Below are 27,250 nucleotides of genomic sequence, written 5' to 3' on the forward strand. Positions count from 1 at the left end.
TGTTGAAATATTGCTTCCTGACAGTGTAGTTAAGAGCTTGGATCAAAGCCGGATAGTTGGTGACCTTAATTACTTATAACAAAAATGGTGTTTTGGTCAAAAGACATTCATTCCAAAACATTTTCTTTATAAAATGATTCACACTAAAATGTCCTGTATCCCATCCTTGTAGAAATGGTTGCCAAACCTTTTACGCTACAGATTTACGCTGGCTCAGCAGATTTTAAATCTGCTCTTGGCATAAATCTGAGCTTCCTCTGTTCCTGTCTTACCCCCATCTGTCCGTCCGTCGCAGAACAATGTCCGGACCGAGGCCTGTGGTGCTGAGCGGCCCCTCTGGAGCAGGGAAGAGTACTCTGATGAAGAGGCTGATGAAGGATCACGAGGGCATCTTCGGATTCAGCGTGTCACGTACGTTTGCGTGCCAACTGGTCATTGACGTCCGTGGCAGCATCCTGTCTGAGGATGAAGTAGGACAGGAGTGACAGTCTCTCCGCTTGAATGAAGCTTAAATTCTGAACACGCCACAATAGATGTTGAATCAGTAAATGTTTTAATGCTGAGACTTTGCAGCAATTCAACTTTAATATCAATCAAAAGCAACATAACTGATGATTCATTACCTTATTTCTGGGTGGGTTTTAATGATGAAATCCTCTCCTCACAGACACAACAAGAAATCCTCGACCAGGAGAGGAAGATGGCAAAGGTACAGTCGAAACAGACTTTTTAGCATCTGCACAAGAGTTACAAGTGGGTGGTTGATGTTCTGAGCAACCTCATAGGGCAATAGGACCATCATGCTCATCATATAAAGAGTTCAACCTCTTTCTGTGCCTTTTTTTGCTTTCTCCATAGGGCTGAACACGCTCCCAATGCTTCTGGGGGCTACTTTACTGCCCGTAGCAGCCGTCTTCTCCGTTAAAGACTTAGCAGAGTCAGAAATCACAGATAAAGGTGACCTCAGTGTGATTCCTGATCACAGTTTTTAAGGCAGAGGGGTTACTTTCATCATCCTGGCACGCTGCCATTGGACTTGTATGGGAACTAGTCATGTGACAAACAAAAATAGAAAAGACAAAAAAATTATGTTAGATTATGTTAGAAAAATTAGATCTCAGGAATTTGGAGCAAACAGTTTACACTTTGGAGTAAAAAGCTTTTGAAAATAGCCCCCCCCCCCCCCCTGATGCCTCGGTAGAGATTCCCATTTCCCACTGTGGCTGGTGGAGTATTGATGATTTGCAAGCAACCATTAGCATCATGGGAGAAAGATTCATAACGTAGAGTTATTTTGGTAAATAGAGGATCCGTCTGAGCCTTACAACCACTGCTGTCATGTCCATTTAATTATTGTGTTGAAATACTCTGGAAAAGATAACCGTTCTTCGGTAAGATGCTGTTCATGTTGTTATTTCTACTGACAATATCAGACGTTGATTATCACTTTTATTGATCTAGAACACAACAGTGGATTTTGCTTCCTTTGGGTCAAACTGAGGTTTTGATCTTGCATCATGCAGTTTTCTTGAGTGCTGTTTAAAAGCACTGTCTGCCATGTTTTCAGGCTTATTATCGATTTGTTTACAGCGCAGCCAATTCCTGTTATATCCAGCATTTCCCTTCAGATTGTTCCTTCAGTCTGAGCAGACTCCTTCTTGTTCTCATGCTAATGATTGTGTGCTGTCGCAGTGTACATCAGTGTTAGCAGTAGTAACGTGTTTGTTTCTAAAACTATGCCGTTTTAGATCCCCAGAGGTTTTGATTTTGTGAAGATTTAAGCCTATCAATGGTATCAAAGCCAATCATGTGGTATGGACAGTATAATGTGCTCTGTAACGGTTTTTACAAAGTATTTGACAAAATACATATTTCTCATCTTTCCAGGCTTTTCCTATGTACACACAGTCTCAAAGCTGGCTTAGAGGAGAACATCATACACTTGAAGACACACTGTCAGCGAACAAAAAAATGTGAACAAGTTTAGCTTTGTGCCTGCATGTTCTTTCATTTTGCCTGAGGTCACTGTGATGAAACTGGACGCATCTTTCACTAAAAACTGTCGTCAGCATTCATTTGATTGTGCATCACCTCTCTTTAATCATTTCTTTCCATTTTTCAAGTTTTCATAGCAGAGTTATGTTGAATGTTAATGATGCATCTTACAGACTACCACTTCACAATGAGAGAGGCCATGCAGGAGGGAATCGACAATGGAGACTTCATTGAAAACACAGAGTTTTCAGGAAACATGTATGGAACCAGGTACATTTTTGAATCCCTGCACGAATGCCACCATATTTTTCACCATGTCGTCAAGAGAAACCTCAGAAAATATCTCATGATTTAGATGCACGATCGCTTTTGGTAAACATCTTATTTATTTATGTACTTTTCTGAAAAAGAATGCATTTTGAGGACCAAAGTTACACCACTTTCAACAACCATTTCAAGGGTAAAAAAGATCATCATCTGAATGTTCTCAGTGGTTGTTTTTTTGTTTTTGTTCTAAATGCTGTTTCAGTAGCTTTTCCTCCCACAGGATCGAAGGAACGCTGAGTTAATATGAGTGAAAATACAATAAAGCATCAGTCTCAGCGATATTGTTTAAACTTAATTCAAACTGTTTTATTACATGAAAGACAACAACGCACAGGGATCAAGAGGATATGCCAGGTGGCAGATGGCAGATGGCAGATGGCGGACCCCCCCCCCCCCCCCCCCCAAATTCAAAAAGAGCAATGCTGCGGCTCAGCACAGTGACAGGGTGTCATGTTTAATCTCTCCCTCTTATTCTGAAGATAATACACTCAATGTGCGAGTGTGAGCAGCTTGTATCAATGCAGAGATCCTCTTACTTTAGTCACTATTGTGTGACGAGCACAAAATTACACGACTACACTCTCCATAACTGGTTGAACATCGCCAAGCCCCATCCATGTTCAGATGTATAGTCCTGTTAGTTTAAAGAACCTCTTGTTTTATACGTTTTTAACAATTTAACAACGCATTGATTCTCTAGTAAAGCTGCCATAGAAGATGTGCTGGCCATGAACAAAATCTGCATCTTAGATGTGGAACTCCAGGGGGTGAAGAGGATTAAAGAGACTGACCTGAACCCCATCTACATCTCCATCCAGCCTCCCTCCATGGAGATCCTGGTAAATGTCCAACTTTATATTACTGCATGAATGTAATATCATGCAATATTTCAATGTCATTTTCTATCCATTAAACTCTGTTCTTGATTGTGCAAAGTGGGCTATCAATGAATCATATATATGCTCATTTCTAACATTTATGTTATTTTTTTGGCTGTATACTTTGACCATCATAATAAATTCATACCAAGATTTCCAAAAAAACTCCTAAATAGTGAGGTACAGGTGGGTCTGAGACAAATTCTAATGTAAAACAAAGACAACTTTGTGAAATGTGAACTGCAGACATGACAGCTGTTGTGTTACTTCGTTGAGCAGCTCGTGGTTCAAAGGCGATGTCTTGTTTTAATGTCTTTCTCAGGAAACTCGTCTGAGAGACAGACAGACGGAGACAGAGGAGAGTTTACAGAAACGCCTGGAGGCCGCACGCATCGATATGGAGCTCAGTAAGTTCCTCAGCTGTTCTTTGTGGATATGATGCTGAAATAAAGACAACCGTTGCAGCTGATCCAATTCTCTTCTCTAGGTAACGAGCCTGGAGTGTTTGATGTTATTATCATCAATGATGACTTAGAGAAGGCTTACGAGGAGCTGAAAGATATCCTCAATGATGTAAGTAAAACTGTAAATGATCCTTTCTTTTACTTATTTCACAAATATTTTGCAGCTATTCTCTGCCATCTGTTGCATAGATCATTGTATATTCATGACACTCTAGACAGGAACATTGGTTGAACGCACAAAAACTATCGTCATCTCCTTTTAATAAACAGGAAATCCAGAAAATTCAGGAGGCTAAATCATGAGAAGGAAACAGTAACCAGTCTCTGATCTGCTGGACAGAAGAACCAAAAGGTGTGACTCTGGCCTGAATAACTCCGTCCTCACTGACTGCAAATGGCCGCGTCTAAAATAAACTTTCATCTTGAGAAACGTTTTTTTTTTTTTTTTACCCTCTATATTATATGGTTGGAAGTTTGCTCAGTACAGTTTCATGCTCACTGATGCTCAGATGGAAAAGAAACTCCAGATGTTTGTATAGTTGACTGATGGGATGGGGGTTATGTTAGATTTAGTCAAACCAGTGGTTGATATCTAGGTGTGAACATCCTGACCCGTGGGTCAGTTCCAGCTGAAAATAAAAATAAAAGGTACGACTGCCAAATTCAGTGCTGCATTTGGTTTTCATAAGCCAAAGTGTGACACTGGCCAAATGTGGAGTCCACCTCAGTACCTCATCGCAAAATAGTTGTTGTTGAATTCTGATACAGTCGAAATAAATTCCCTACTAGTTAAGTGTATGATTACTTTGACGAATATAACAGTATATAATTGCTGCATATAATTTAACCATTATGAAGGAGGTCTATGCATCTAATATAAAATCTTGCCTATATTACGTTCCAATCATTTGCATGTACTTGTGTGTGTTTGTGTGCACATGAGACTGAATAAAGAACGTGAGGACAATGACTCAGAGAAGGCTTACGAGGAGCTTTTGTGCCATTTAATTCATATTTCATCCATCAACTCATTCTGGTGGGTGACTGACCCAATATTTAAGTATTATGAAACTTAGGTAAAACCTACAATTCTAATCAACTTGCCATTTGTACATTTAATTTTAAGGCAAAACGTGAACATTTTTAATTAAATACAATACATCACTCAGAAAAAACATCTGCTTTCGTATGAAGAAGAATAGCACAGAAAACTGTTTTTATTTTAAGGCCAAACACGTGCATCTGTCTGATGCTTCAGAGCAAAGCAACAGTTTCTCGTGTCACAGAAATCCCATGCACTCCTAGACTAAACCTTCTCCCTGATTTGTTTCCATATAAACCAAAGCACACTAACATATACAATGGATAAATACACCTTGAAACACTTTGAAAACTCATTAAGACGCATCACATTTTCAAAATCAGAGGATACATTAATGATTTTAGAGATCTGGCCTGGCAACATGAAATGTGCTGGTTATGAGGCTGCATAGTTTCTAGAAGCCTCCACAGCGGTGCCTCACTGGAAGAAGGGGCCTTGAAGCTTGGTGCGAACCTGCTCTCGTTTCGCCTCCTTCTGCTTGAGGTAATCTCTAAGCTTGTCCGTGGAGAAACACACTTTGGCGTGTCGGCCTTTGTGTGGGGCACGATGGGCACGCAGCCATTGGTTCTGGAGACACTCGGGTGCAGTGGGTCTCCCCCTACAAATTCATTTTTTTTATCATATTAGGATTTACACATTCCTAATTCACTCATACGACTTTTCACACAAATAAACACTCTGATGTAAACTGCATTTTCAGATCGACGCTCACCAGGATTTGTTGTTCAGGCTGCTCTTCATGAAGTTTAAGGCTCCCTCTGACAAACCGGGGTAACAGAGTCCAAACTGGATCTTCCCTTTCTTGATGTTTCGCTCTTCCTCCCAGCTGTGCTCTGCATGGAACGGGCTGTCGGCACTCAACCTAGTGAAGAAAAGGAAAAACATTTTCCAAAAATACAAACATGATAGTATATTAATAAATTCAGCATCTTAGAACTACAGAAGATTCAGTCAGCAGCAGTAGTAGGACAACTGTTGGACTGAACTAATCAGCCTTCATAATTAAATCTTACAAAATGAAAAATAATAGAAAGAGAATGCGGATGATTCATTCTTTAGAATTGTCATTTTGTCCACTATCATACCTGCTATTCTGACAAATGTCAGACTTTGTTCTGATATTTTTTTTCAAAAGTGGGAGCCACATTTATTACATAACATAAGAAATATATACGGAATATTTTCTTTCAACAAAATATTTAATGCAACAATTCACCTACAGGTGTATGTCTATACTTACATGATGAAGGACAGAACTCCAATAGCCCAGACGTCAGTTTCAGGCCCAACACCATGACCTTCCAGGATTTCCGGAGCTTTAGGAAGGACAATATAAACTGACAAAACAGACAGAAATAGGATATTGTCCATAAAGAGTTGTGCTGTTACTGGCAATGCCACATCCACTCACAACATAAATTTTCTGAATTAGGAAAATGACTCAAACTGGAAAGAGATGGATTAAAAAAAGATAAGAAAATGGACTTGGATTTGTTAGGCTATGGTAGATAGGATCAGCTGAGGTGGACGAAGTTAGGCTGAATTATTTCCATCCATCAATCCATCCTCCCTTAAAGAAAGTGTACCTTTGCTGCGGCAGTCTGTTGGAGGCCATGACAGTCAAAGGTTTAGCAGGAGAATCCACAACAATGCACGCATCACAATCTTACACAATTTAGTTTGCCTTTTGATATCAAACTAGAAATACTTCAGTACCTTTGCTCTCCGATAGGCCATGGATGTGCTCGATGTTGAGAGGCTGACCAGGCGTGAATGACTGAGCCGAGCCCAAGTCGACTATCTTCAGGTGGTTACAGTCATCCACCAGCATGTTGTCAGACTTCAGGTCCAGGTGGACGACTCGACGGCTGTGCAGGTAGTCAACGGCACTCATGATCTGAACCAGCAGCTCGGCCACGTGAGTCTCTGCGTACAGATCTCTAGGAGGGCGTAAAACACAGGCAGAAAATTGGTTGAACAAAAATAAACCTTTTGCCAGAAGCAACGAATTTCTCAGGAAATCTGTTGCTTATTTTTTTTCCCAGTCTTCTTAGACAAACTAGAGCGTCTTATTTTGGAATCACATGGTGATCAGTTCTGCCTGAAACATCTCTCCTACAGACCTTTTAGGAGAAAATAAAGAGTTTTAAAAGGTTTTAAAGAAGTCATTTGTAGGCTTTCCGCTGTATTGATAATGTTACTCGGCTTATAAATCCATACTAGGACGATTTGGTTGCAGGCTTATGTTTCTCAAGCCTTTCCTTTACCTCGATGCCAGACTGTAGAGCAGCTCCTTGCCGGGACAGAGCTCCTCCACTAACACCACGTACAAGGAGGTGAAATAGGCAGTGTGCAGCTGCACCAGGTGAGTGTGATGAAGCCTCTTCAGCAGCTGGTACTCCCTCAGCACCAACTGTCTCTGCTCTGCCTGGTAAGGGGTGATCTTGGAAACAAACACTTGGCTGGTCTCAGCATCCCTGCAGAGGGTGACCACGCTGAAACGACCCCTGTAGGAGAGAACAAAACAAAAAAGGAATATAACATCAGTATGGCATAGTAGTGCCTATAGGAGAAAGTGGGAGGAACAAGATTAGACCATCCTTTTACTAATGCAACTGGAACTGGTTCCGGTCTGGTGTTAAGAATTGATGATGGTCTACATGCTACTGAAGTGTTTCTCTTACTTAAAACACTAATGCTAAGAATTACAGTCTCACATTTCCTGTTCCGAAGCGAGGGTTCCGGGACAGATGATGTCGTATGTGTACAGATTGTAAAGCCCTCTGAGGCAAATCTGTAATTTGTGATTTTGGGTTCTACAAAAATAAATTGAATTGAAGTCTGTTGGGAAATTGATTTTCTTTGACATATAAAGGGGAACAAGATGAAAAATAATGAATATCAGCACAAAGTTTCCTTCTCTTCCCCAACATAATCTGTGACAGACTCGGGAAACTTGAAAGTCACACCTACATTTCAAAATAATACCCAGATGAAGAAAATCAGATCATGAGCAAACAAACTAAATACAGTAAGTACATTTTTCTTTTCTTTTTTAATCAAAGATAAGTTACTTAAAATCCCGACCTGTTGATCTCAGAGAGGAAATTGTAGTTCTTGTGTCGTTCTGACCCAGTCACCTTTGACCCCAGTGACTCAGTCCGGATTAGAGGAATGTGAATTTCTGTACAGCAGAATAAATACAGGTGAAAACAATGTAACCTTTGGTGTCGTAGCTGTTTGCACATTTCACAGTTGATGAGTATATCATTGCTATAAATATTGAAAACACCAAATCAGTGACAGCAAACATGCATCAGAGCATTTTTCTTGCCTTCAGGATGAGTGGCCATAACAACGGGTGCTGAAGCATCGCTGAAAGGTCCTGCTCCTGTCTTGGTGATGCAACCCATCCTGAACACATAGGAGGCTCCTCTGGGTAAGTCCTTCACCACATAGCAGCTTTCAGTCACCTCCTCCGACAGGACCGTCCACCCCACACCTGAGGAGGTGCATGACACCAGAGTTTTACTCTGAAATCCACCTCCTGCAAATATGAATGCGCTGTCACGAGATTAATGCAACAGTGACATTTGTAATGTGGCACTGTAGGATATACAATGATTGTTGAGGTCAATTTGAAAGAAGAAAAGAAGTATACAAAATGTACTGAGAGTTAGTGGAAAGTAATGGCATCAATGAGATAGAAATATTATCTGTTATACATTGGCTTTCATTGTTTTATTCGGATCTGTCTTTAGAATTATCAATAGGAATAATACATGAAGGCTGATGCAACAGAAGCTCTTGTTGAAATAATAAAGTGAAAATTACTACATTGTTGATTGTATGGCTACAATATATAGGGAAACTAGTCCGTGTTTATAAAACAGATAGTTCCGGTCTTTTGAAAATTGAAGAGTTGGAAAAATGATATTATGTTTCCTGCTCGGACGCGCATGAAACACAGGTTGTAGCTCTTTTTGTCTGTCTTATTACCGGTTAGTCGTTTGTGTTTCAAGACGTTTCGCTTATGAGTTATTGATCCAGGAAGCTGGAGTCTGTAAAATCTCTCCAACTTTACCGAACTCAGTCGTCCTGTCGCTACCTGGGATAACGTTACCTGGCGTTGCTGCCGCCCAGTCCAAGGTAGTATCTCTATCCAAAGCGTACAAACTACACCAGCAATGTATGGTAAGTTAACGACGTAACTTTAGCTGACGTTTGCTTGTATGTTTTTTAATCGTAGCCCATTATGTTCACGATTCTTTAGTTATGTCGTCAGTTGCTGCTGTAACAAAATGATATCGCTGGTAAGTGAAAACAAGAAACAAAAAAAACAAAGAAGTTTTTATCGATAACTATGTCAGGCTAAAAATAATATTCAACACTCTGTTGCAAGCACACACTAGTCTAGCCTTAGAAGACCAGTGCTCAAAAACAACAAAATTGAATTCCTGTAATGCTGCATCATCTCTGAGAACCCACCGTCTGTACAGTACTGCACACAGTAGGTGATGGGGTCACTTGACTGGACTGGTTTCCAAACTAGCAGGACTCCACCTCCATCTAACTGGAGCACTTCAGCCTTGTTGGGACGGACCAGCAGATCTGGAAATTATGGAGTAGGTCAAACATACACAGCCAGAAAATGAGAATACCAGGTTTTCGGGCCATTTCGGACCGGAAATGCACAATACACCGAATGTAGCGTGTTCATTACCTTTTGTCTTTTTGAAAGCAGGTATTTTAAATGAAGGCAATAGTTTGGAGGTCTTCTTTTTTGGACTCTCAAGACCAGTTCTATGCCGTCTTTCAGGTGGGACGGTAGCTGATCCCTTTACTATTGGCCCTGTTGGAAAAGACAAAACATTACCACGTTACATTTTGATAAAAAGACAGTTTAGATGTATATTATAACATAATGAGACGAGCAAAACAGATAGAAATAATGCCCATATCCTAATGTCTATATGATGTATTTTTAGCTTTTTTTTCTTAACATAATTTTCTGTTTGTTGAAAAATGTGCATAATTTGCAATAGCTCACCTCCTTTACTCACATCCTCCTTACTGGAAGACCTGGAAAACAGCTTGGTCAAGCTGGAGGCTGAAGCTCTCATTTTCTTCCTCAGAGACATGGTGGGAGTATCTGGCTGCATGATCTCTCCTAGCGTGGGTCCTAGCTCTGTGCTGTCTAGCTGGGAGTATGAATGGCCAGTCCAGGACTGCCTGCGGAAGATCCTCAGCAGTCCCAGCTTGGGTGACTTTCCTGTAGGTGGCCGGGCTTCGAGGGCTGGAGCGGATGCATGCCTTTGGAGGCCACATCCCTCCTTCTTGTCCCTGGCCCTGGGAGGCCTCTCTGGAGCCTGCAGAGAAGAGAGGCTGGCACTAGGGCTCGCTGTAAGTGATGTCCCCGGCTGACCTCTGCTCAATAAATCGGGGTTGGAGCGGTTACGCGGCGGTGCCTGAGGTAACAAGCTCCTAGGTTTAACTTCTTGGAATGAGCACGGGGATGCTGAAATCAGAGGCTCCCCTCGATCATCATACCCTTCACTCTCTCCTGATCTGGATCTCCCTCTGAGATGGCCGTGACTCAGCTCCTCATAAGAGCCGAGTCTACTTGAAGACTCAGAGCCACCATGCTCCAAAATAGATGACTCAGCCAGAGACCCCTGTGAGCCAGCGAAGGTGTCGCTCGCTGCCTGCTCCTGATCCAGCCTGAGGCTAACTCTGTCTCCAGCAAGGGGGTTTGAGGGAACAGATGATCCAATACGCATGGCGGCCCCTTGTGTTGGAGCGACGGAGCCTCTTCTTCTTGTGGGTCGCTGTGGGCTCGGGATGGCTAACAAGTTTCTTCCCGCCACTTCATCATCTGTCAAATCTTCCTTCAGACTTTGAGAGCCTTTCTCCTCACCTGACATTGTGCGCTTGGGTGAGCTGGGAGATCGCCGAGAACACTCATCAAGAGACCTGCTCCTCCTGTGAGGGGGTACGTTGGTGTGGGCGAGGCCAACACCACTGTCAAAGGAATAGGACTTCTGCATCGTAGGCTGGACAGATCCCCGTCTCTGGCCACGATTGGTCTCCGTCTCATCCTCCACATATTCAATAAGAGGCTCGTTGAGACGTCCTGAAAAGCTTCTCCGGAGTGGCTTGCGGCCTCTCTCCTGCTTTTTGGCCTGGAACTTGTCCCGTAATGTCATGTGTCTGGCGGACATGGGTGAAAGCTGCTGAGAGGTGCTGTAGAAAGTGCTTCGGATGACGCTGCCACGAGGGATACGACCGCCGTCACTCCCTGAACCCTCATCCCCATCAGATAGGTAGAGAGATTGACTACTGTCTCTGCTGATCCTACGCTCCCTCTGAGGTGTCTGTTGACCGGATACATCTGACGACGCAACTGACTGTCTACTCATACTTCGCTCTAGTACGCTCCTCCTTCCTACCAGCTCTCCATCCTCTTCTTCCTCTAATGTAATTTCCTCTTCTGCTTCAAGGTGGAGCTTGGCAAAATGCTCAGGGATTTGCGCTCTCTCCGTTGAAGGATCATACTCCTCCTCAGTGTCTTCCTCCTCCTCAGTCGGGCTGCAGTACTGGAAAAAGTCCAAAGAGTCAGCTTCATCATACTCAGAAGAGGAGCCACTGCTCGGAGAGGTGCTGCTGTGTTCCTGGGGCTCGCGGGGCACTGTCACCGCAGTCTCTCTGAGAGGAGCGTCCAGCAGCTCAGGGATGAGCCTCAGTGTGAGAACTGACCCAATGCAAGTCAAAGAACGCTGGCGAAATAGATGGAAGAGATATTGGTGAAGACAGACTTAGACAACAGCTTTCCTTCTCAGGATAATATATAATCATGTTCACCCTCAAGATTATCAACATTACAAGAAACCAGTTGGCACTTCCTACTATGCCCAGAAGTTGTGGTTTCGAAGAAGACGAGTAACTCACCTGCCATTTCCTTTTTGAGATGAAGCTTTTCAAAGTCTTTGTGTTGATTTCATCCGTGTCTTCACCTGCATATTCGTCCTGTGGACACAAGATTTGTGTGTTTTAGTTGTGTTCCTAAGTTAGAGTCGTATGTTTTTTGTATCCAGTGAAGCTTGATTAAAACACAGATTGTGTTGTATTTCCTCTCACCTGGAGCCATTCGTGGCTCAAGCACTCAAACGCAGATGGTCGCTTCCTGGGTAGAGGAAAATCGGGAAGAGTCAGAAATGTGTTATGTTGCACCATGTAACCACACCTATCAGTGTTGTCAGGGTGTGCTGGAAACCTGAGCCCACCACTCCATCACTGCAGCTCTGTGACAACTTACCACGAGAGGTGGTTGTAAATGTTGTCTTATTCTAAGAGTGATATTCTTATATTGGCATTGGATCAAACGCCTGTCAGTAATGTGAAAGGGGTGCTACTACAGCCACAAAGAATGATGAGTGTACTTAATGCAGCATTCGGTCACTTTCCAAGTCATTTTTTGTTTTGCAGATTTGTGGTTGAGCCCCACAAGATCTTACTTTTGATCAGTGAGGGTTCAAAATTAGCTAAATGTAGCTTTTACAGGAATGGGTTTGATTTGTTAAATCAGAAATGGCATCGCTGATGCTTATCACTGTATGCTCATTTGTCACATGTTCATTAAGTTTAGAAAATATGTTTGATGTCTTCGAGAGACTGGATGTGGCAGTGCAAGCAATACAAAACTGGTTCCCTACTCTGGATCTGGCTGTAGGAGCATGTGGAGAAAGTTCTGTGCTTCAGGGCTCCTGTTCGTAACGTCGGGAGCATCCCAGTTTTGGGTCCCCTCCCCCACCCTTAGCAGTGTTGCACGGTCCGTCTCACCCACGAAAGGGCATCGGCACACCAAACTATCAAGAAAAAGATAAAGCGTGATGTAAATCGTCAAAAGAAACTCCGGTCACATGCACAGGTTTTTGAGAATTGAATATTATATTCCGTGATGATTTTTAGAATATTATCAAAAGTGCAGTGATACATACCATATATAGGCTACAACACCTACAGACCTAGCAGAGAGAGAAAGCGGTATTAATGTAATGTCTCATTTTACTGTTTTAAATTGTACACGGTTTTATTTAAATCTCCTTGTTTCACACAAATACTATCTGATGCAAATCTCAATTAGCCAGATTAATAGCTATTTTATTTACCAAATATCAGTGGCCACAGTGACTGGTTCTTGGTGAACAATCTCCGGCGCAACAAACTCTGGTGTACCAAACGTGCTGTATTGGTGTCTGGATGTGTCTATTTCTTGGCAGAAGCCAAAGTCACAGATCTTGATCTCATCTCTGGGCGGATACACCATTAGGATATTTTCAGGCTGAAGGGAGTATACATAAAAATGTAAAAGTTATTAAGAACCACATAAAAATAATGAGTCAATAATGCAATGTTGGACTGCGAAATCTCACTTTGATGTCCAGGTGCAAGATGTTCATGCTGTGAATGTGACCAACTCCTTCAAGGATTTGCTGGATGTATGACTGGACCTGAAATAAAGTGTAGCATATTAGCCAAGAGCCATTCATAATATTTGGAAGATAAAAGTCATGTTGTCAGGAAGATTCACCTCTTTCTCTGTAACTGATCCTTTCAGCAATAAATGGTCAAATAGTCCATGAGAACAGCAGCTAGAAATGGTGTTAAAGAACTCTTAATTGAATACAAATTAAACTCGACAAACTGAACCCACTGTGAGGGGGGAAAAGTGATTATATTGTGGCATTGAACAGAAAGGATACATTTCTGTGATCAGCACCAGAGTACGTCTGGTACAAAAGAAGTCCAGCAGACAGGCCACTCTGGGGTGAGCCAGACGGGATAGCAAGTCCCTCTCCTGGAAGGACCTGGTCCGAGTGCTGCTCCGCAGAGGCAGGAACTTGGCAGCAAACACCTCACCTGTTCGTCTGTGGACCACACGCTTCACGACCCCGAAGGTTCCCCTAAAACGCGAGGAGATGATGTTGATCGTATCAAATCTTCACAGGGCTCGTGAGCAGATTGGACTTGCATCAATTTAAACTGAAGGCTCACCTTCCAATTTCCTCGTGGACATCATAGACGGAGAATAACTTCCTCCTCTTCCCCAGCTCCACCTCTCTCTCCTGACACTCCAGTGGACCTGCAGAAAACAAAACCTTTGAATAAAACAGGCTCACCACTTGGACCAACATCGAGCACAATAGATTCCTTAACTTCCTCACAGCAATACCATTTTGTGACAGGCTTTAGGCCATTGCAGTTAGATCTGATGAATCGATATATGTCTTTAGAAGTAAAATAATGATGCATTTCTGTTGTCTCACCTTCCTCCACTGTCAGCTCAGCCTGGCATGAGGCATGGCCAGAGTCATTGTAGGCGAAGCAGGTGTATATGCCACTGTCCTCACCCTCTGGGCACACTATGGTCACTGAGCAGCGGGCTCCATGCTGTGATATCTCTACATTCTCATTGGCTGCAAGCTCCTCTCCATCCTCCAATCAGAGAGGAAAGAGTTAAGTTTCAATAGGGACAGCTACAAGGTCTACCAAATCTGGTCAAACTTTGTCATGTGACAAAACAAACAACATTATGCCCTCCCCCTGAGGCCTACAAGGGTCTAAGTTGAACCCAACAAATATGCTGTTCTTCATTGTCAGTGTGACTGTAAACTATTTAGTATTTAACAAGAAGAAAATATAAACGTGAAATAAAAGAAAAAGGGTGCAATATATAATTTTTATCTGTATGTTACCCATGTTTCCCTTGTTAAATATAGGCAGATAAAAACAGTTTGCATAGTAGGAATACGATATTGTTTTTTAATGTAAGAACCCAGCCACTCCAACATTTCCCTGCAACCAACCCTTCAGGGAGACCCACTGATCTACAGTGCTCCTACCTTGTACCACTGTATATTAGGAGTAGGTCTTCCTGTAATGATGGCAGTAAATGTGGCCGGTTGGCCAGGCTCGACACACAGGTCCTCAGTGGCTACCTGGATGGAGGGAGGAGCTGAGCAGGAGAAAAGATCAGTTAGTATTCACACAGAGTGTGATAGAAGTCATACTTATGTTAAAGAGACAACGATACCATCTGTAATTTCCTGCATTTGCTCAGAGATGAAGATCTCCTCTTCTTCCTCTAGGTAACACAGAGGCTGCTGTACCACCTGATCCATGGATGTTGAGGCAGGAACAGACTCTTCAGTGCTACATTCAGCTCTGGAGACAAAGGAAAGGTAAGAATAAAGTACGACTGATCATTCAAGGAAAAAATAACTATTCACAAAACTACTTATTGGATTCTACTATTTTATATTTTTACTCTTCCACCTAATTCTAATCTTACAATTGTGACACTATTAAATCGACCAACCACAGACAACGTTTACCAGGTCGAGGCTGATGCCAGTTCAAAGGACTGTTAATGAAGTAATGTGAGGGGCACTAAACGTACTGTTCAGGGTGTCCAGGAGGGAAAAGCATCTTAGCAATAGAGGTGGGGCTGAAATCCGTCTGTAGCCATTTCCTCACAAAGGCAGTTGACCAACCCTCCGAGTCTGCATCTATGAAAACCAAAGTGACACTCAGTGGGAATTTAAGGTGCAGACACAAGATGATTATGTATTTTTTAAATATATTTTTTGTAATAATTATGTCACACTGGCTGTACTTTACTAAATCATTGGAAAAGTGAAGAAAATAATTACCGTACACACCGGGAATAGTAATAATGCATTTCTTACCTCAGTATGTATGGGTTTAAACCCACTAACCCAACACATCAACAGGACATGAGCGTATGCCCACTCCTGCATGGAGGTAAAGGGAACACCTGCCCAGCACATGACCATCTTGTGTTCGTAGGAGTTAGCTGGGCATGCATTGGCAAGAGGAGAAAGGGGAATGTTGAGTGGTTATTTGTTGTTGTCATGACAATGATGACTTACATGGAAGGCTCCATGTGAGGAAGTTCCTGCTTTAGGAATAGTAGAGGGAAGATGGAAAATCATGTAGGTTATGGACAATGGAAGGGCAAACATGGTGAACTGGTGTCAAAAAATACAGAAAGAATAATGTATATATATATATATATATGTAAGTGAGATAACTTTATATTCTGTATAAAGAATATCGTCAAACTTACAGTTCTTTTCATCAACTAATTATATTCTGCTGAAGTCTACACATTTAATTGCCCTTATGTGATAGTAACAGTGGTACCTTGATATATATTACAGTTGGAAAATCACTACATATTATATTGGACAGTAATAGTGCTACTTGCTCTCTCTGTATTCCAATTACTGCGGTTAGTTTCTGGCACCTCGGGGTTCGTCTCACTTATGTATCCTAATGTCAGTCTAGTCTGTTTCAACCCATGCCCCCTGTGGAAAGTGGAAACATGATGAACAACACAAAAACATTCCATACAACAAATGTATGAATGTCTTTTCATGGGTGAGGATGCTGAGAAGTACAGTATGGTGTCTATGTTGAATGGTAGCCACTAGATCCCGCTGGGTAATGGCAATAGAAGGTCGTTAGAAACAGTTGTTGTTAGGTATTACGTTTGAGGGAGTTTCTATCACATGACTGACTGTAGCAACTCGCAAAGTGAAAGACACACAGAAGTGAAAGTGCTTGGCAGACACCACAGAGGAACAGATGGAGTGAGCCATGAAACACATTAGACCAAAGAGGAGAGATTAACATTGTAATGTACAGGTATCCGGTCAGAGATGGTTACGTTTAGGTATGGGTTTAACGTGGCTAAATTCAATGTAGTAGATTGGCAGAAGGGTAGCCACTGATTTTTGCATTCAACAGAGACAGACAACTTGCACGAAGTTTGCATTAGTCATCACATGCTGCCTTTTTAAGTAACGTCGATAATCTTTTGAATAGCAATACTAGAAATGGCAAGAAAGAAGCATTTAGAGGGGTGCTTTTAGCTCATGCATTTCACATGATAAACATTAAGTCTATGCCATAATCCCTGGGGATCGAGTGACCACTGATATGGTAGTTGGAGCTACATATGGTGCGAGTGTGTGAAATGGAAAAAAAGGGAAAATGGCATCAACTGGGTAGAATGGATAGTGGTAGTGGTTGAAAGTGGAGAGATGTCATATGATGTGGAGTAAAAAAGGGTGAGATGTGAGGTGAACTGGAGTGAAACTGGACAATGGCATGTGCTTCATCCCTTCTCAAACACAGCTAGAGTAGTGAGAGTGAGGAGCATCCACGTGAAAACCCCGTCTTGGGTTTCCATCCTGTGTGGAGAATATTTACCTTCAGTGGCTCTGGCTGTCATACCTTTAGGAGGCAAGTCCTGTGGTTGGTCGTCCTCGATGTCGACCGTTGGTACATAAGTGGGGCACAGCCCTGCTTTGCACTTGATGCAGCCAAACTCATTCGAAAGCTGAACGACACAAAACATTTGACGTTATGGATCTTACAGGGAGATCTCCGATCTGATTTTATGGATAGGAGTTTCATACCTCACACTCATACTGTCCAATATCTGCCTCTGATGCACTGATGACCGTCAAACACAAGATTCCACTCCGAGCATCATTCAGGATGAAGTAGTTTTGCTGGTCAGTCAACTCTCTTCCATCTTTCACCCACCTGCACAACCAAAAGGTGGATGTGTTTGAAACACACAATGACCAAAATAGTATGTAACGACTGTGGCTACTTTTGCTCTGCGTTGCCATACCTGATTCGTGGTAAAGGAGTAGGAAGTGTGGAGCAGGTAAACTGTATATCCTCTCCTTCCAGCAGACAAGCACTCTCCAGCCGACTCACAAATCTGGGTGGAGCTGGAGAGAAGAAGAAATATGATGAGGAACAGAGCAATAGTGGCAGTTATAGTAAATGTAATTAGCAGTATAGTAATTTAGTAGTATTGAAACGGCGTATTAGGTCCATTGTAAGTTTAAAACAATTTTAAGAGAAAAAAACTGGGATATTCTCTGGGATTATAAAATCATACATTTTTAAGAAAAACCTGAGATTAAAGTCACAAGTAATAATCGTAGTAGTAGCACAAGTAATAATAGTACTAGTGGCACAAGTAATAATAGTAGTAGTGGCAGTATGAGTTCTAGTGTTGGTATTGGTAATTGTTGTATAGATGTTCTGTGTTTCTCTGTGACGGTATATGTATGTACAATGTTCACCAACAAAACACAGACATGGCTAGAGTGGTTTAGTTGCAGCCGCAGACTCACCGCGCACCACAACCTTAGCCAGAGTACCAGCACTGCCCATGGAGCTGGTAGCATAGCAAGCATACTGTCCAGAGTCCTCTGCAGTCATGCTGTCCAGGATTAGACTGCAGGTACCTGACCGGTCTGCTGTGATGATGTGACGGGGGTCGTCCTCTAAAGGAAGGCCGTCTAAGAGACGGACATCCAATTTATAGTGTGCAACCATCGTTGTAAAAACATCTTAGTACAATATACACAGTATCTACATATCTTAACAAGCTACCTTTGAGCCAGCTGACCAATGGTTTTGGCGATCCTGTGACCTTACAGGTCAGTTTGATCGTTTGTCCCATCTTTGTTGTGCAGTCAGACAACAGTGACTCAAACACTGGTGGGTCTGTTGATGGACAAAAAAGCAAATGCAGAAATCACTCACCAAGCATTGAAAATATTACGGCATATGAATTCCCAAACACAGGACAAGACAGAGACTAAACCTTTATATCCGAATATCAGAGATCAATGTAATGCGTCAGCTGCTATTGTAATTTTAAGAAAATAGCATATTAACAGATACAAAATGAGTTGATAGTCGTATGATTCACAAACTTACTGTTCGTGGGCAGGCTGGAACGTTGCTGTAGCTCCTTCAGGTCTTTGAGCCAGGAGAGTTTCACCAGGGTGGAGCGGCCCTGCAGTGTGTACCTCTGCACTGAACCCCTGTGCTCATGCCACAACCCCCAAGACTTTTCATCTCCACCCACAGCCTCCTTTATTTCCACATCGTTCAGCTGGGTAGATTGAAAAGTCAGATTGGGAAGAGGAATTGTCATCACATCTGTGTCAGAACAGTTTATTTTTTCTGTATTGCTTTACCTACTGTGTAAAAAAGCATGGGAACAGATCTTACCTTCATTTTGTTCTTGAAGGTGTAGGTGTCACTGTTCATACTGGTGTCTCTTTTCAGTTTACACAGTACAATGCATTCCTTGAAGAGAAAGACTTGCCTTTGATGCCCTCTAGAGGCCGTCTTAACGTCTGGAGATTCCTCCCACACTGTGAAGACTCCCTAAAGGGGAGGCAAGTGAGGACATTCTTTTTATCAGACTGCACATAGAAGGCTCACAGCAAGTTGTGGCACAAACTGTTTGCTCTCGAGCTATTTTTCTGTGGCACTATTATTTTTTTGCTTAAACAAACCGTGGGTTAGGTTTTTATGTTCATGATGGACCCATGTCAGTCATCTAGTTACCTGTCGCACAGGCTCGCCCAGGGCGATTAGAGGAGCTGGGTAGTTCTCAATGAGGGACACCTGGTGCAGGTTGTCAGACCTCCAGGGTAGACAGGACACCATGGAGAAGGTATCCTCCAAAAGACAGCTGCTCTGGCCACTTTTGGCTTTGTTCTTGATCAGCTCCTGCCAATAACATTTTTATTTACATATCAGGCGTTACGCTGACTGCAATTTGTACAACAGCAGAACAAGATTACATGCGTAGATTAAATATGAATCCTGTATAGAAATAACAAAATGTCTCTACAATATTCTTGTTTGATTGAGAGTTGCAAGATATGGAAATAAGCCAAAATGTACTCCTCAGTCCATGAATAATGTATGCCAAGTATTGGCACTATCACGCTGACATTATTGATCAAGGTTGCAAACATGTATTTGTAAAAAATATAACTGTATGCTGACCTTCAGTAAAGCCTGGTAGGTTTGAATCCTTTCCACTGGTCGCTGGAGGAAGGTGAAGACATCCATGACAGGTGCGTCAGGATTACCAGATTCCGGTAACTCCTGAGGTGTAATGAGCGACAAAGAACAGTAGATCAGTGTAATAATGTTGTTCTTCAGCACCTGCGTTTCCACAATGTTCATGTTAAATGTTGATGTTTAAATGCAAACTGATTTTGTGAATACTTTGAAGTACTGCTGGACAGCCTTGTCAGTGACGCAGGCCTCTGCTTGCGCTTGTCCCACCATGTAGTGAAGGTATTTCTCAAAGCCCTCAGCGTACTTGATCAGATGCATGGCCACGTCGTCGTCTGTGACACATTCTCTCAGCCCGGGAAGGATGGACCTGATACAATAATGTCAACATCAGTCTTGATAGTAGAAAAGGAACACAGTTCAAAGGACATTGGAAAACACCATGCAGACAGCTGTCCACACAAATCTCAATATGAAACCTCCAATAATATCTCTCGATTACGAAGTACAATGCATTTGTTGTGTGTTACCTCTCATGTAGAAACACAATGTCCTTGACATTCCTGAAAATGATCTCTTTCTGGTTGAGGATGTTAATGGGGACGTGGCGGCTGGAATCCAAATAATTTAGCTGGTGAGATGTGAACATCTTCATCTCCTTTACAAACTCCTCCTCTCCATCAATCAGGCCTTGGATCAGTTGGCTAAAGATGAAGGGAATTTGAGGCAGATTAGATGTGATGCGTTTTTACTGTTTGTTATTAGAACAAATAAGTTCTCCAACATCACAAAAGCCAAGTTATTAACATGCTGGAAGGAATAAGTGCAAGAATAACTAAAAAGTAGAAATAATAATAATAAATGCAATTAAGCAATACATGTATTGTAATGGGAAAAAATATGCTTTAGAATCATATTAAGTTTTAAAGGTATAAGTCAGACATATGACAATGACATAACAGTTGTTTGCATGCCTTGTGTGCTTTGCAAGTTTCACCTGAGGACCAAAGGTGAATATTCCAGCATGAACGAGATAAAAGAATAGATCCCTCTGTTTGGATCAAACAAGTTAGCAAGGAACTCAAAGCCTTGTTTGCTTTTGCTTACAAAACAGCTGAAAGGCTGATAATCCTGATTTCATGTTTGAATGTCTTCCAGCATCATCAGACCTTTGAGTTCTTGAAAACAATACGTGTCTTGTTGTCATGTCCTGGTTGACATCAGACCTTTGAGTTCTTCAAAATACCCGTTTTCTATTGGATGATTTACCTAGGTGAAGGGGGGTTTGCAAGGATAAAAGATGTGTTTTTCTGTGACTTAGCTGACAGCCTCCCTGCTGTACACTGAGATACGTGTCAGTGGAGACGCTCTCCTATTTGCAAATATTAAAAGACGAACAACGTTGATTCTCTCGAGACTCTGTTCATTGACAAAGATTGGAAAACTCGAACTCTTCTCCCGATTGATCATAGAAATTTTCCATAACAGTATTCAATAACAACAGTGTCCTGTTACGTTCCTCTCGGTTTATGTAACCTGGCAGTAAAATGACGGACCTCAGAGCTCTCCTGTACTCTTCTCCGGTCGACCCGATTCCATCAAGATCCTCTTGGGGTGCTCTCAGTTGCGGGAAGGTCTCCTATTCAAAAGATGGTTGTTAACAAAAAGCCTTTTCTCTTCTTATTACTTGAATAAATTGTCTCTGCTGACAGCACACCTCACAAACTATATGATTAATGTTTCAGAATATAACATGTTTACACAGTATTAGTGTAGAAACCTGGATTTATACACCATACCTTCCTCTTCTTCTCCAAGTAGGCTGGACACACCCATCCCTGTCTAGCAGGGTTGACTTTAGTGGGTTTGGTTCTCACCAGCCACCTGTCAGGATGAACAGAGTCCAGGACCTCTACAAACTGGCCCTCCTTCAGAACAAAACTGTCCTTATTTCCACTGTTTGGACTACAATCAGCACGAGCCACGTACATTTCAAATGTCTGAGGTGAAAAAAGAAAATATATTACATCATTTACGGCTCATACAATCAAATAAGCAATATGATTATTACTACTACTACTTCTATCGCTACTACTATTACTAATATAGTGCATACGTCCAAAATCAAACAAAATTTGATAAAAGTACCTCTCGTCTATCCTCATCTCCTTCTGACTCTGATCCAGAGACGGTACTAGTTAAGGGTGTGTGAGCGCGGTGGTGCTTAGGGGATGGCGTCCTCATTCTACCTTCATGAGCCCCTTCTATGAATGACAGAGAAACATTTGCTATAGTATACCTGATGGGAAACTTGCTGGGAAGAGGAACAATGAAACACAGCAATTAAAGATCACAACATTGCTTACCTTTGACCTTTAGTAGTTTTTTAGCAGGTTGTGGAGGAGCAACCTGTTCTTTGTCATCGTTTGGAGGCACTCGGTCTGCTGCTTTTATTTCTTCCCTGTAACAAAATTCATAGATATTTTGTGTATCTTCATGAGTTAAAAGTTAACAGATTAGCAATAAATGTCAGATAACAAAACAGATATTCTCTCTGCTGTCTGACCTTGATACAGCCAGGCCAGTTCCATCAGGCTCCATCATATCCGGAGCTGTGTCATAATCCGAGGGACTCGACACTGTTGGAAGCAGAAACCATTTAGTACTATACTCGAGATATAATTGTAGAGTAAATCGATATTTGTTGTAATTACAGTTAGGGGAATAAACGTGTAACTCACTGGAGCTGGCAGCAATGACTGAGGATCCTCTCCTCTCTTGTAAGCTTGTCATCTGAGTGTCCTGCTCCGTCAGGGTGTAGGCCTCCCACAGAGAAACACTCACATTTTCTACATAGTTCGCTGAATCTGTAGCTGAAGTGGGTATCTGGGAATGAGTCTGAGGCAGATCCTGAGTCTGTGTTTTGGCCTGGGATTCAGGCGTCGACGGGGCGAGTTGCAGAGGAGTTATGGCCGCAAGTGGCGTGTGTACAGGCTTCTGGACTATCGGGGCAGGCTTTTGAGGCTGTACTACTGTTATGTTTCCATTGTAGGAGGTCATACCAAACTTATTCACCACCTCACATGTATAGATTCCACTGTCAATGGCGGTCAGGTCTCTGATCACCAGTGTGCACACGCCGTTCTCTGTAGTCTGAACGCGGCATCGCTGGTCATTAATGAGTTGTTGGCCGTTTCTCAGCCAGCGTGCTGAGCTGGGTTTTCCCTCTGCAATACACACTAGAGTGACTGTACCATGAAGATCTGCACTCTGGTTTTTAAACACCTCTTTAAAGACAGGTCGCATGTCTTTGCAGGTTTTGTAGCCTTTGAAGGCAGCCTGGATCTTGACTGCAGCCTCTTGCATTTGTGGTTCATCCTCAACGCTGATGTCAATTTCCGGTGTTGCTTCATTTGGCGGTTGTACCTTCTGGGATACTTTAATTGGAGGAAGAGTAGCGGGTTGGGTCAACCCCTCAACAGAAGAGGCAGGGGGCTGGACATTGCTGTGGTTTGCGGTGATCTCAGTCAAAGCCTCTGAGAACGTTTCATCTTCAGAAATGTAGAGGAGAGGAATGTCTTCTGTCATCTTTGCTGTTTGTTGTTCTTCCTCCCTTCTCACTGGCTCGACTGCTAGTTTAATTTCCTGATCCAGTCCAGGTTCTTGTCTCATGGGTTTTACGGGTTGTTCGATCGCCTGTTTTGTGTTTGCGTCCTTCTCCGCAGGTTTCACAGGTTTCTTCATTTTCTCAATTATCTCAGCGTCTGATGTTACAGATTGTTTCCTCTGGAATCTTGGTTTTTCTTCGACCTCTTTTTTCAAAGACCCTATTGACTGTTTAATTGGCGGATCATCCATTGTTTTCACCAAAACTCTTGTCATCTGTTGATCATCTTGATCTGTCTCTGTGTCCCTTGATGATTGTTTTTCCATTGCCCCCTTTGCTTTACTTTTTATCCTCACAGGTGGTTTTGGAGGGGCAAATGCAGCCTCTTTCTCTAAAGTCTTCACAGGTTGTTCTACTGACAGATGCTTTACAGATGGCACTGCTTTCAGTGGCTTTTTCTCTCTCTCTGCCTCTGTGGACACGTGCATTTTCACATGCTCTCTCTGTACATTGTCTCCGTCAGAATCATTTACAGTAGGCTTTACTGATTGGACAATGATCTCCTCAGTTGCCTTTGGTGGTTCCTTTACCCCTGTTACCTTTCCTTTAGACCTTACTAGTGGTTTAAAAGGTTCCTCTTCTACTTTTCCCTCCTCAACGGTAGACTTCTCTTCTCGTATTGTCGTATTCCCAATAAACTTTTCTGATGGTTTTACAGGCTGTTTCTCATCCTCACTGTTCTTCCACAGGACTTTTCCTGGATGGCTTTCCTTCCTCTCAACGTCACTTGTTTTCTCTGAAGGCTTTCCTGCGTGTTTTGAACTCTGTTCAACTTCATTTTCCTTTTTCTTCTGTTCAAACACAGTGTCTCCTGGAACCCTGTCTGACTGACTTGCATTATGGTCAACCTTGACTAATATCTCTGCATTCCATCCTGGTTGTTTCTTCTCCATGAAAACATCTTTTTCTGTTTCCAAAGGTCTTGCTGTATTTTCCACCTCCCTGTCTACACCATCCTCCTTCCCCAGTAGTCTTATTGGCTTGTCAACATCCTTGTACACCTCACTGTCTTTCTCCTTACGCCTCTCCAGTTGTGTTTTGTTCTTTGCAACATCAAAATATTTCTCTGTAGACCTTGCAGGTTGGATACTCTGCTTTTGGTCAAACAATGGCTCCACATCTTTTTCTAAACTTGTAATAGATGCTTTCCTATTCACTCTCTTTTTTGGCTCTGGAGGAACAGGTTTGGGCTCTTGGAGTGCAGGCTTCTGGTCCAATTGAGTAGGAGTTGGTTTGGTAACAGTGCCCTTTGCCTGAGGCAGTATCGTTGGAGGCTTTACCTTTGGTGGAGTCGGTTCCAGTGCTGGACAAGAGAGTTAAACATATTTTGTTGACAACTTATGCGTGGTGGAGGTTGGACAGAAAAAGAACATGAGAAAATGTACCTTGTTCCTGTAACATTGCCAATTAGATATAAAGATGCACGCACCTTTCACTGACACAGTAGCAGTGGTCTCTGCACTTCCTGCTTGACATGTGTAGCTGTCACTGTCTCCAGGTTTGAGCTCCTTGATGTGCAGCTGATGGAGGCAGCCATCCTGCTTCATCTCATACTTCCTGCTGGCTGTTAGTGGGACCCTGTTTTTCCTCCATTGCACTGACTCTCCAGGCTTAGACAGCTCACAGTATAGAGAGGCTGTACCTCCCTCTTCAGCCTCCACACTTTCTAAGTCTTCCTTGAAGAATGGTGGGAGCTCTGGGAAATGGGTGCACATTGTAAACATCATGCATCTTCAGTGTAATGGGAAAATGTTTAATACCAGAAGAGGACAAACTTTTTTATATATATATACAATATCATGACCTTTCTGTCAACCTATAATGTTGTTGGGTTTGCAATATGAGTAAATTGCCAAATATACACACCTTTCACTGACACTGTAGCAGTGGTCTCTGCACTTCCTGCTTGGCATGTGTAGCTGCCACTGTCTTCAGGATTGAGCTCCTTGATGTGCAGCTGGAGGAGGCAGCCATCTTGCTTCATCTCGTACTTCCTGTTCGCTCTCAGTGGCAGCTTGTTCTTCTTCCATTGTACTGACACTCCTGCTTTAGACAGCTCACAGCACAGAGAGGCTGTACCTCCCTCCTCAGCCTTTACACTTAGTAAGTCTTTCTTGAAGAGTGGTGGGAGCTCTGGGGAAAAAGGTAAGAATTGGAAAAACTTTTGTGTAATGGGAGAATGCTTGAAACCTAAATGGAAGAGGACCAAATTGTCTTTGGTGATGCACACAGTATAAAGACTTGTCAGCAAAGGTATAATATAGATTGATGGAACTGTAGAAATAGCAGCTCAGTAGCCTACATACCAAAACGTTTAGACAAACATCAGTAGCCTACTTCAAATTTTGGCATGAGGTTGAATGCATGCATTGCTAACACAGATTTGTTTTCATTGCCAAATGCACAGACCTTTCACTGATACGGTAGCAGTGGTCTCTGTCCTTTCTGCTTGACATGTATAGCTGCCGCTGTCCTCAGGTTTGAGATCCTTGATGTGCAGCTGGAGGAGGCAGCCATCTTGCTTCATCTCGTACTTCCTGTTCGCTCTCAGTGGCAGCCTGTTCTTCTTCCATTGTACCGACACTCCAGCTTTGGACAGCTCACAGCACAGATATGTTGTGCCTCCCTCCTCAGCCTCGACACTTTGTAATTCTTTGTTGAAGAATGGTATAAGCTCTGCAAATATGGGTATGTGGATTGGGGGGAAAAACATAATTATGCATTAAGTGGAATCAGAGAATGCTTGAGCCTAACAAATAGGAGGAAATGTGTTTGGTAATGCAGATATCATCAAAGCTTTTTGACCAACTTACAATGTAAATAGCTAAATAACAATAATAGCAACATAACATATTCCACAACCTTAAGAGAATCTTGATTTTGCTGTGTGCGCAAATGCATGCAGCGCAAATACTAAACTGTTCACTGCCAAATGCACACACCTTTCACTGTCACAGTCGCAGTGGTCTCTGCACTCTCTGCTTGACATGAGTAGCTGCCGCTGTCCTCGGGTTTGAGATCCTTGATGTGCAGCTGGAGGAGGCAGCCATCTTGTTTCATCTCATATTTTCTGTTCGCTCTCAGTGGCAGCCTGTTCTTCTTCCATTGTACCGACACTCCAGCTTTCGACAGCTCACAGCACAAAGAGGTTGTGCCTCCTTCCTCAGCCTCCACACTTTGTAATTCTTTGTTGAAGAATGGTATAAGCTCTGCAAATATGGGTGTATGGATTGGGGGGAAACATAATTATACATCTTATGTGGAATCAGAGAATGCTTGTGACCTAACAAACAGGAGGAAATGTGTTTGGTAATACAGATGTCATCAAAACGTTTCGACCAACTTATAATGTAGATAGCTAACTAACAATTATAGCAACATAACATGTTCCATAAGAGAAGCCTAAGAAAGTACACTGGATTTTGCTGTATGCGCAAATGCATGCAGAGCAGATACTAAAATTGTCGCTGCCAAATGCACACACCTCTCACTGTCACAGTCGCAGTGGTCTCTGCACTCTCTGCTTGACATGTGTAGCTGCCGCTGTCCTCGGGTTTGAGATCCTTGATGTGAAGCTGGAGGAGGCAGCCATCTTGTTTCATCTCATACTTTCTGTTCGCTCTCAGTGGCAGCCTGGTCTTCTTCCATTGTACCGACACTCCAGCTTTCGACAGCTCACAGCACAAAGAGGTTGTGCCTCCTTCCTCAGCCTCAACACTTTGTAATTCTTTGTTGAAGAATGGTATAAGCTCTGCAAATATGGGTATATGGATTGGGGGGAAAAACATAATTATACATCTTATGTGGAATCAGAGAATGCTTGTGACCTAGCAAACAGGAAGAAATGTGTTTGGTAATGCAGATATCAAAGCATTTCGACCAA

At 42.5% G+C, this 27,250-nt stretch overlaps 2 protein-coding genes across 2 annotated transcripts in view; one reads left to right on the forward strand and one right to left on the reverse strand.

The window, feature by feature from the left end:
* Positions 1 to 299: 299 nt before the first annotated feature.
* guk1b (guanylate kinase 1b) lies at positions 300 to 3,967 on the forward strand (the record flags this gene model as incomplete). Its single annotated transcript, XM_079267342.1, has 8 exons — positions 300 to 411; positions 668 to 709; positions 859 to 957; positions 2,169 to 2,265; positions 3,023 to 3,161; positions 3,523 to 3,607; positions 3,688 to 3,773; positions 3,935 to 3,967. The coding sequence occupies 8 exons, from the start codon at positions 300 to 302 to the stop codon at positions 3,965 to 3,967; spliced, it is 693 nt and encodes a 230-aa protein (XP_079123468.1).
* Positions 3,968 to 4,659: 692 nt separating this feature from the next.
* The window catches only part of obscna (obscurin, cytoskeletal calmodulin and titin-interacting RhoGEF a), a 41,056-nt gene continuing 18,465 nt past the window's right edge, over positions 4,660 to 27,250 (reverse strand). Inside the window, exons 36-82 of the mRNA XM_079267335.1 lie at positions 26,852 to 27,118; positions 26,310 to 26,576; positions 25,777 to 26,043; positions 25,234 to 25,500; positions 24,797 to 25,063; positions 24,186 to 24,670; positions 22,442 to 24,077; positions 22,267 to 22,339; positions 22,067 to 22,161; positions 21,849 to 21,964; positions 21,500 to 21,700; positions 21,257 to 21,339; positions 20,231 to 20,404; positions 19,911 to 20,070; positions 19,686 to 19,787; positions 19,239 to 19,403; positions 18,897 to 19,055; positions 18,600 to 18,777; positions 18,270 to 18,383; positions 18,008 to 18,175; positions 17,494 to 17,596; positions 17,273 to 17,402; positions 17,088 to 17,193; positions 15,226 to 15,334; positions 14,860 to 14,990; positions 14,669 to 14,781; positions 14,093 to 14,261; positions 13,821 to 13,908; positions 13,529 to 13,729; positions 13,357 to 13,417; positions 13,199 to 13,276; positions 12,935 to 13,107; positions 12,764 to 12,790; positions 12,479 to 12,631; positions 11,904 to 11,949; positions 11,715 to 11,792; positions 9,817 to 11,542; positions 9,490 to 9,618; positions 9,255 to 9,377; positions 8,101 to 8,268; positions 7,854 to 7,950; positions 7,034 to 7,273; positions 6,483 to 6,706; positions 6,353 to 6,367; positions 6,007 to 6,103; positions 5,479 to 5,628; positions 4,660 to 5,364 (exon numbers count right to left, since the gene is read on the reverse strand). Of these exons, the coding sequence (XP_079123461.1) occupies positions 5,184 to 5,364; positions 5,479 to 5,628; positions 6,007 to 6,103; positions 6,353 to 6,367; positions 6,483 to 6,706; positions 7,034 to 7,273; positions 7,854 to 7,950; positions 8,101 to 8,268; positions 9,255 to 9,377; positions 9,490 to 9,618; positions 9,817 to 11,542; positions 11,715 to 11,792; positions 11,904 to 11,949; positions 12,479 to 12,631; positions 12,764 to 12,790; positions 12,935 to 13,107; positions 13,199 to 13,276; positions 13,357 to 13,417; positions 13,529 to 13,729; positions 13,821 to 13,908; positions 14,093 to 14,261; positions 14,669 to 14,781; positions 14,860 to 14,990; positions 15,226 to 15,334; positions 17,088 to 17,193; positions 17,273 to 17,402; positions 17,494 to 17,596; positions 18,008 to 18,175; positions 18,270 to 18,383; positions 18,600 to 18,777; positions 18,897 to 19,055; positions 19,239 to 19,403; positions 19,686 to 19,787; positions 19,911 to 20,070; positions 20,231 to 20,404; positions 21,257 to 21,339; positions 21,500 to 21,700; positions 21,849 to 21,964; positions 22,067 to 22,161; positions 22,267 to 22,339; positions 22,442 to 24,077; positions 24,186 to 24,670; positions 24,797 to 25,063; positions 25,234 to 25,500; positions 25,777 to 26,043; positions 26,310 to 26,576; positions 26,852 to 27,118 (10,160 nt within the window). The 3' untranslated portion in view covers positions 4,660 to 5,183. The remainder of the gene's footprint in view (positions 5,365 to 5,478; positions 5,629 to 6,006; positions 6,104 to 6,352; positions 6,368 to 6,482; positions 6,707 to 7,033; positions 7,274 to 7,853; positions 7,951 to 8,100; positions 8,269 to 9,254; positions 9,378 to 9,489; positions 9,619 to 9,816; positions 11,543 to 11,714; positions 11,793 to 11,903; positions 11,950 to 12,478; positions 12,632 to 12,763; positions 12,791 to 12,934; positions 13,108 to 13,198; positions 13,277 to 13,356; positions 13,418 to 13,528; positions 13,730 to 13,820; positions 13,909 to 14,092; positions 14,262 to 14,668; positions 14,782 to 14,859; positions 14,991 to 15,225; positions 15,335 to 17,087; positions 17,194 to 17,272; positions 17,403 to 17,493; positions 17,597 to 18,007; positions 18,176 to 18,269; positions 18,384 to 18,599; positions 18,778 to 18,896; positions 19,056 to 19,238; positions 19,404 to 19,685; positions 19,788 to 19,910; positions 20,071 to 20,230; positions 20,405 to 21,256; positions 21,340 to 21,499; positions 21,701 to 21,848; positions 21,965 to 22,066; positions 22,162 to 22,266; positions 22,340 to 22,441; positions 24,078 to 24,185; positions 24,671 to 24,796; positions 25,064 to 25,233; positions 25,501 to 25,776; positions 26,044 to 26,309; positions 26,577 to 26,851; positions 27,119 to 27,250) is intronic.

The sequence above is a fragment of the Melanostigma gelatinosum genome (assembly GCF_949748355.1).
Source record: "Melanostigma gelatinosum genome assembly, chromosome: 4".
Taxonomy (NCBI): domain Eukaryota; kingdom Metazoa; phylum Chordata; class Actinopteri; order Perciformes; family Zoarcidae; genus Melanostigma; species Melanostigma gelatinosum.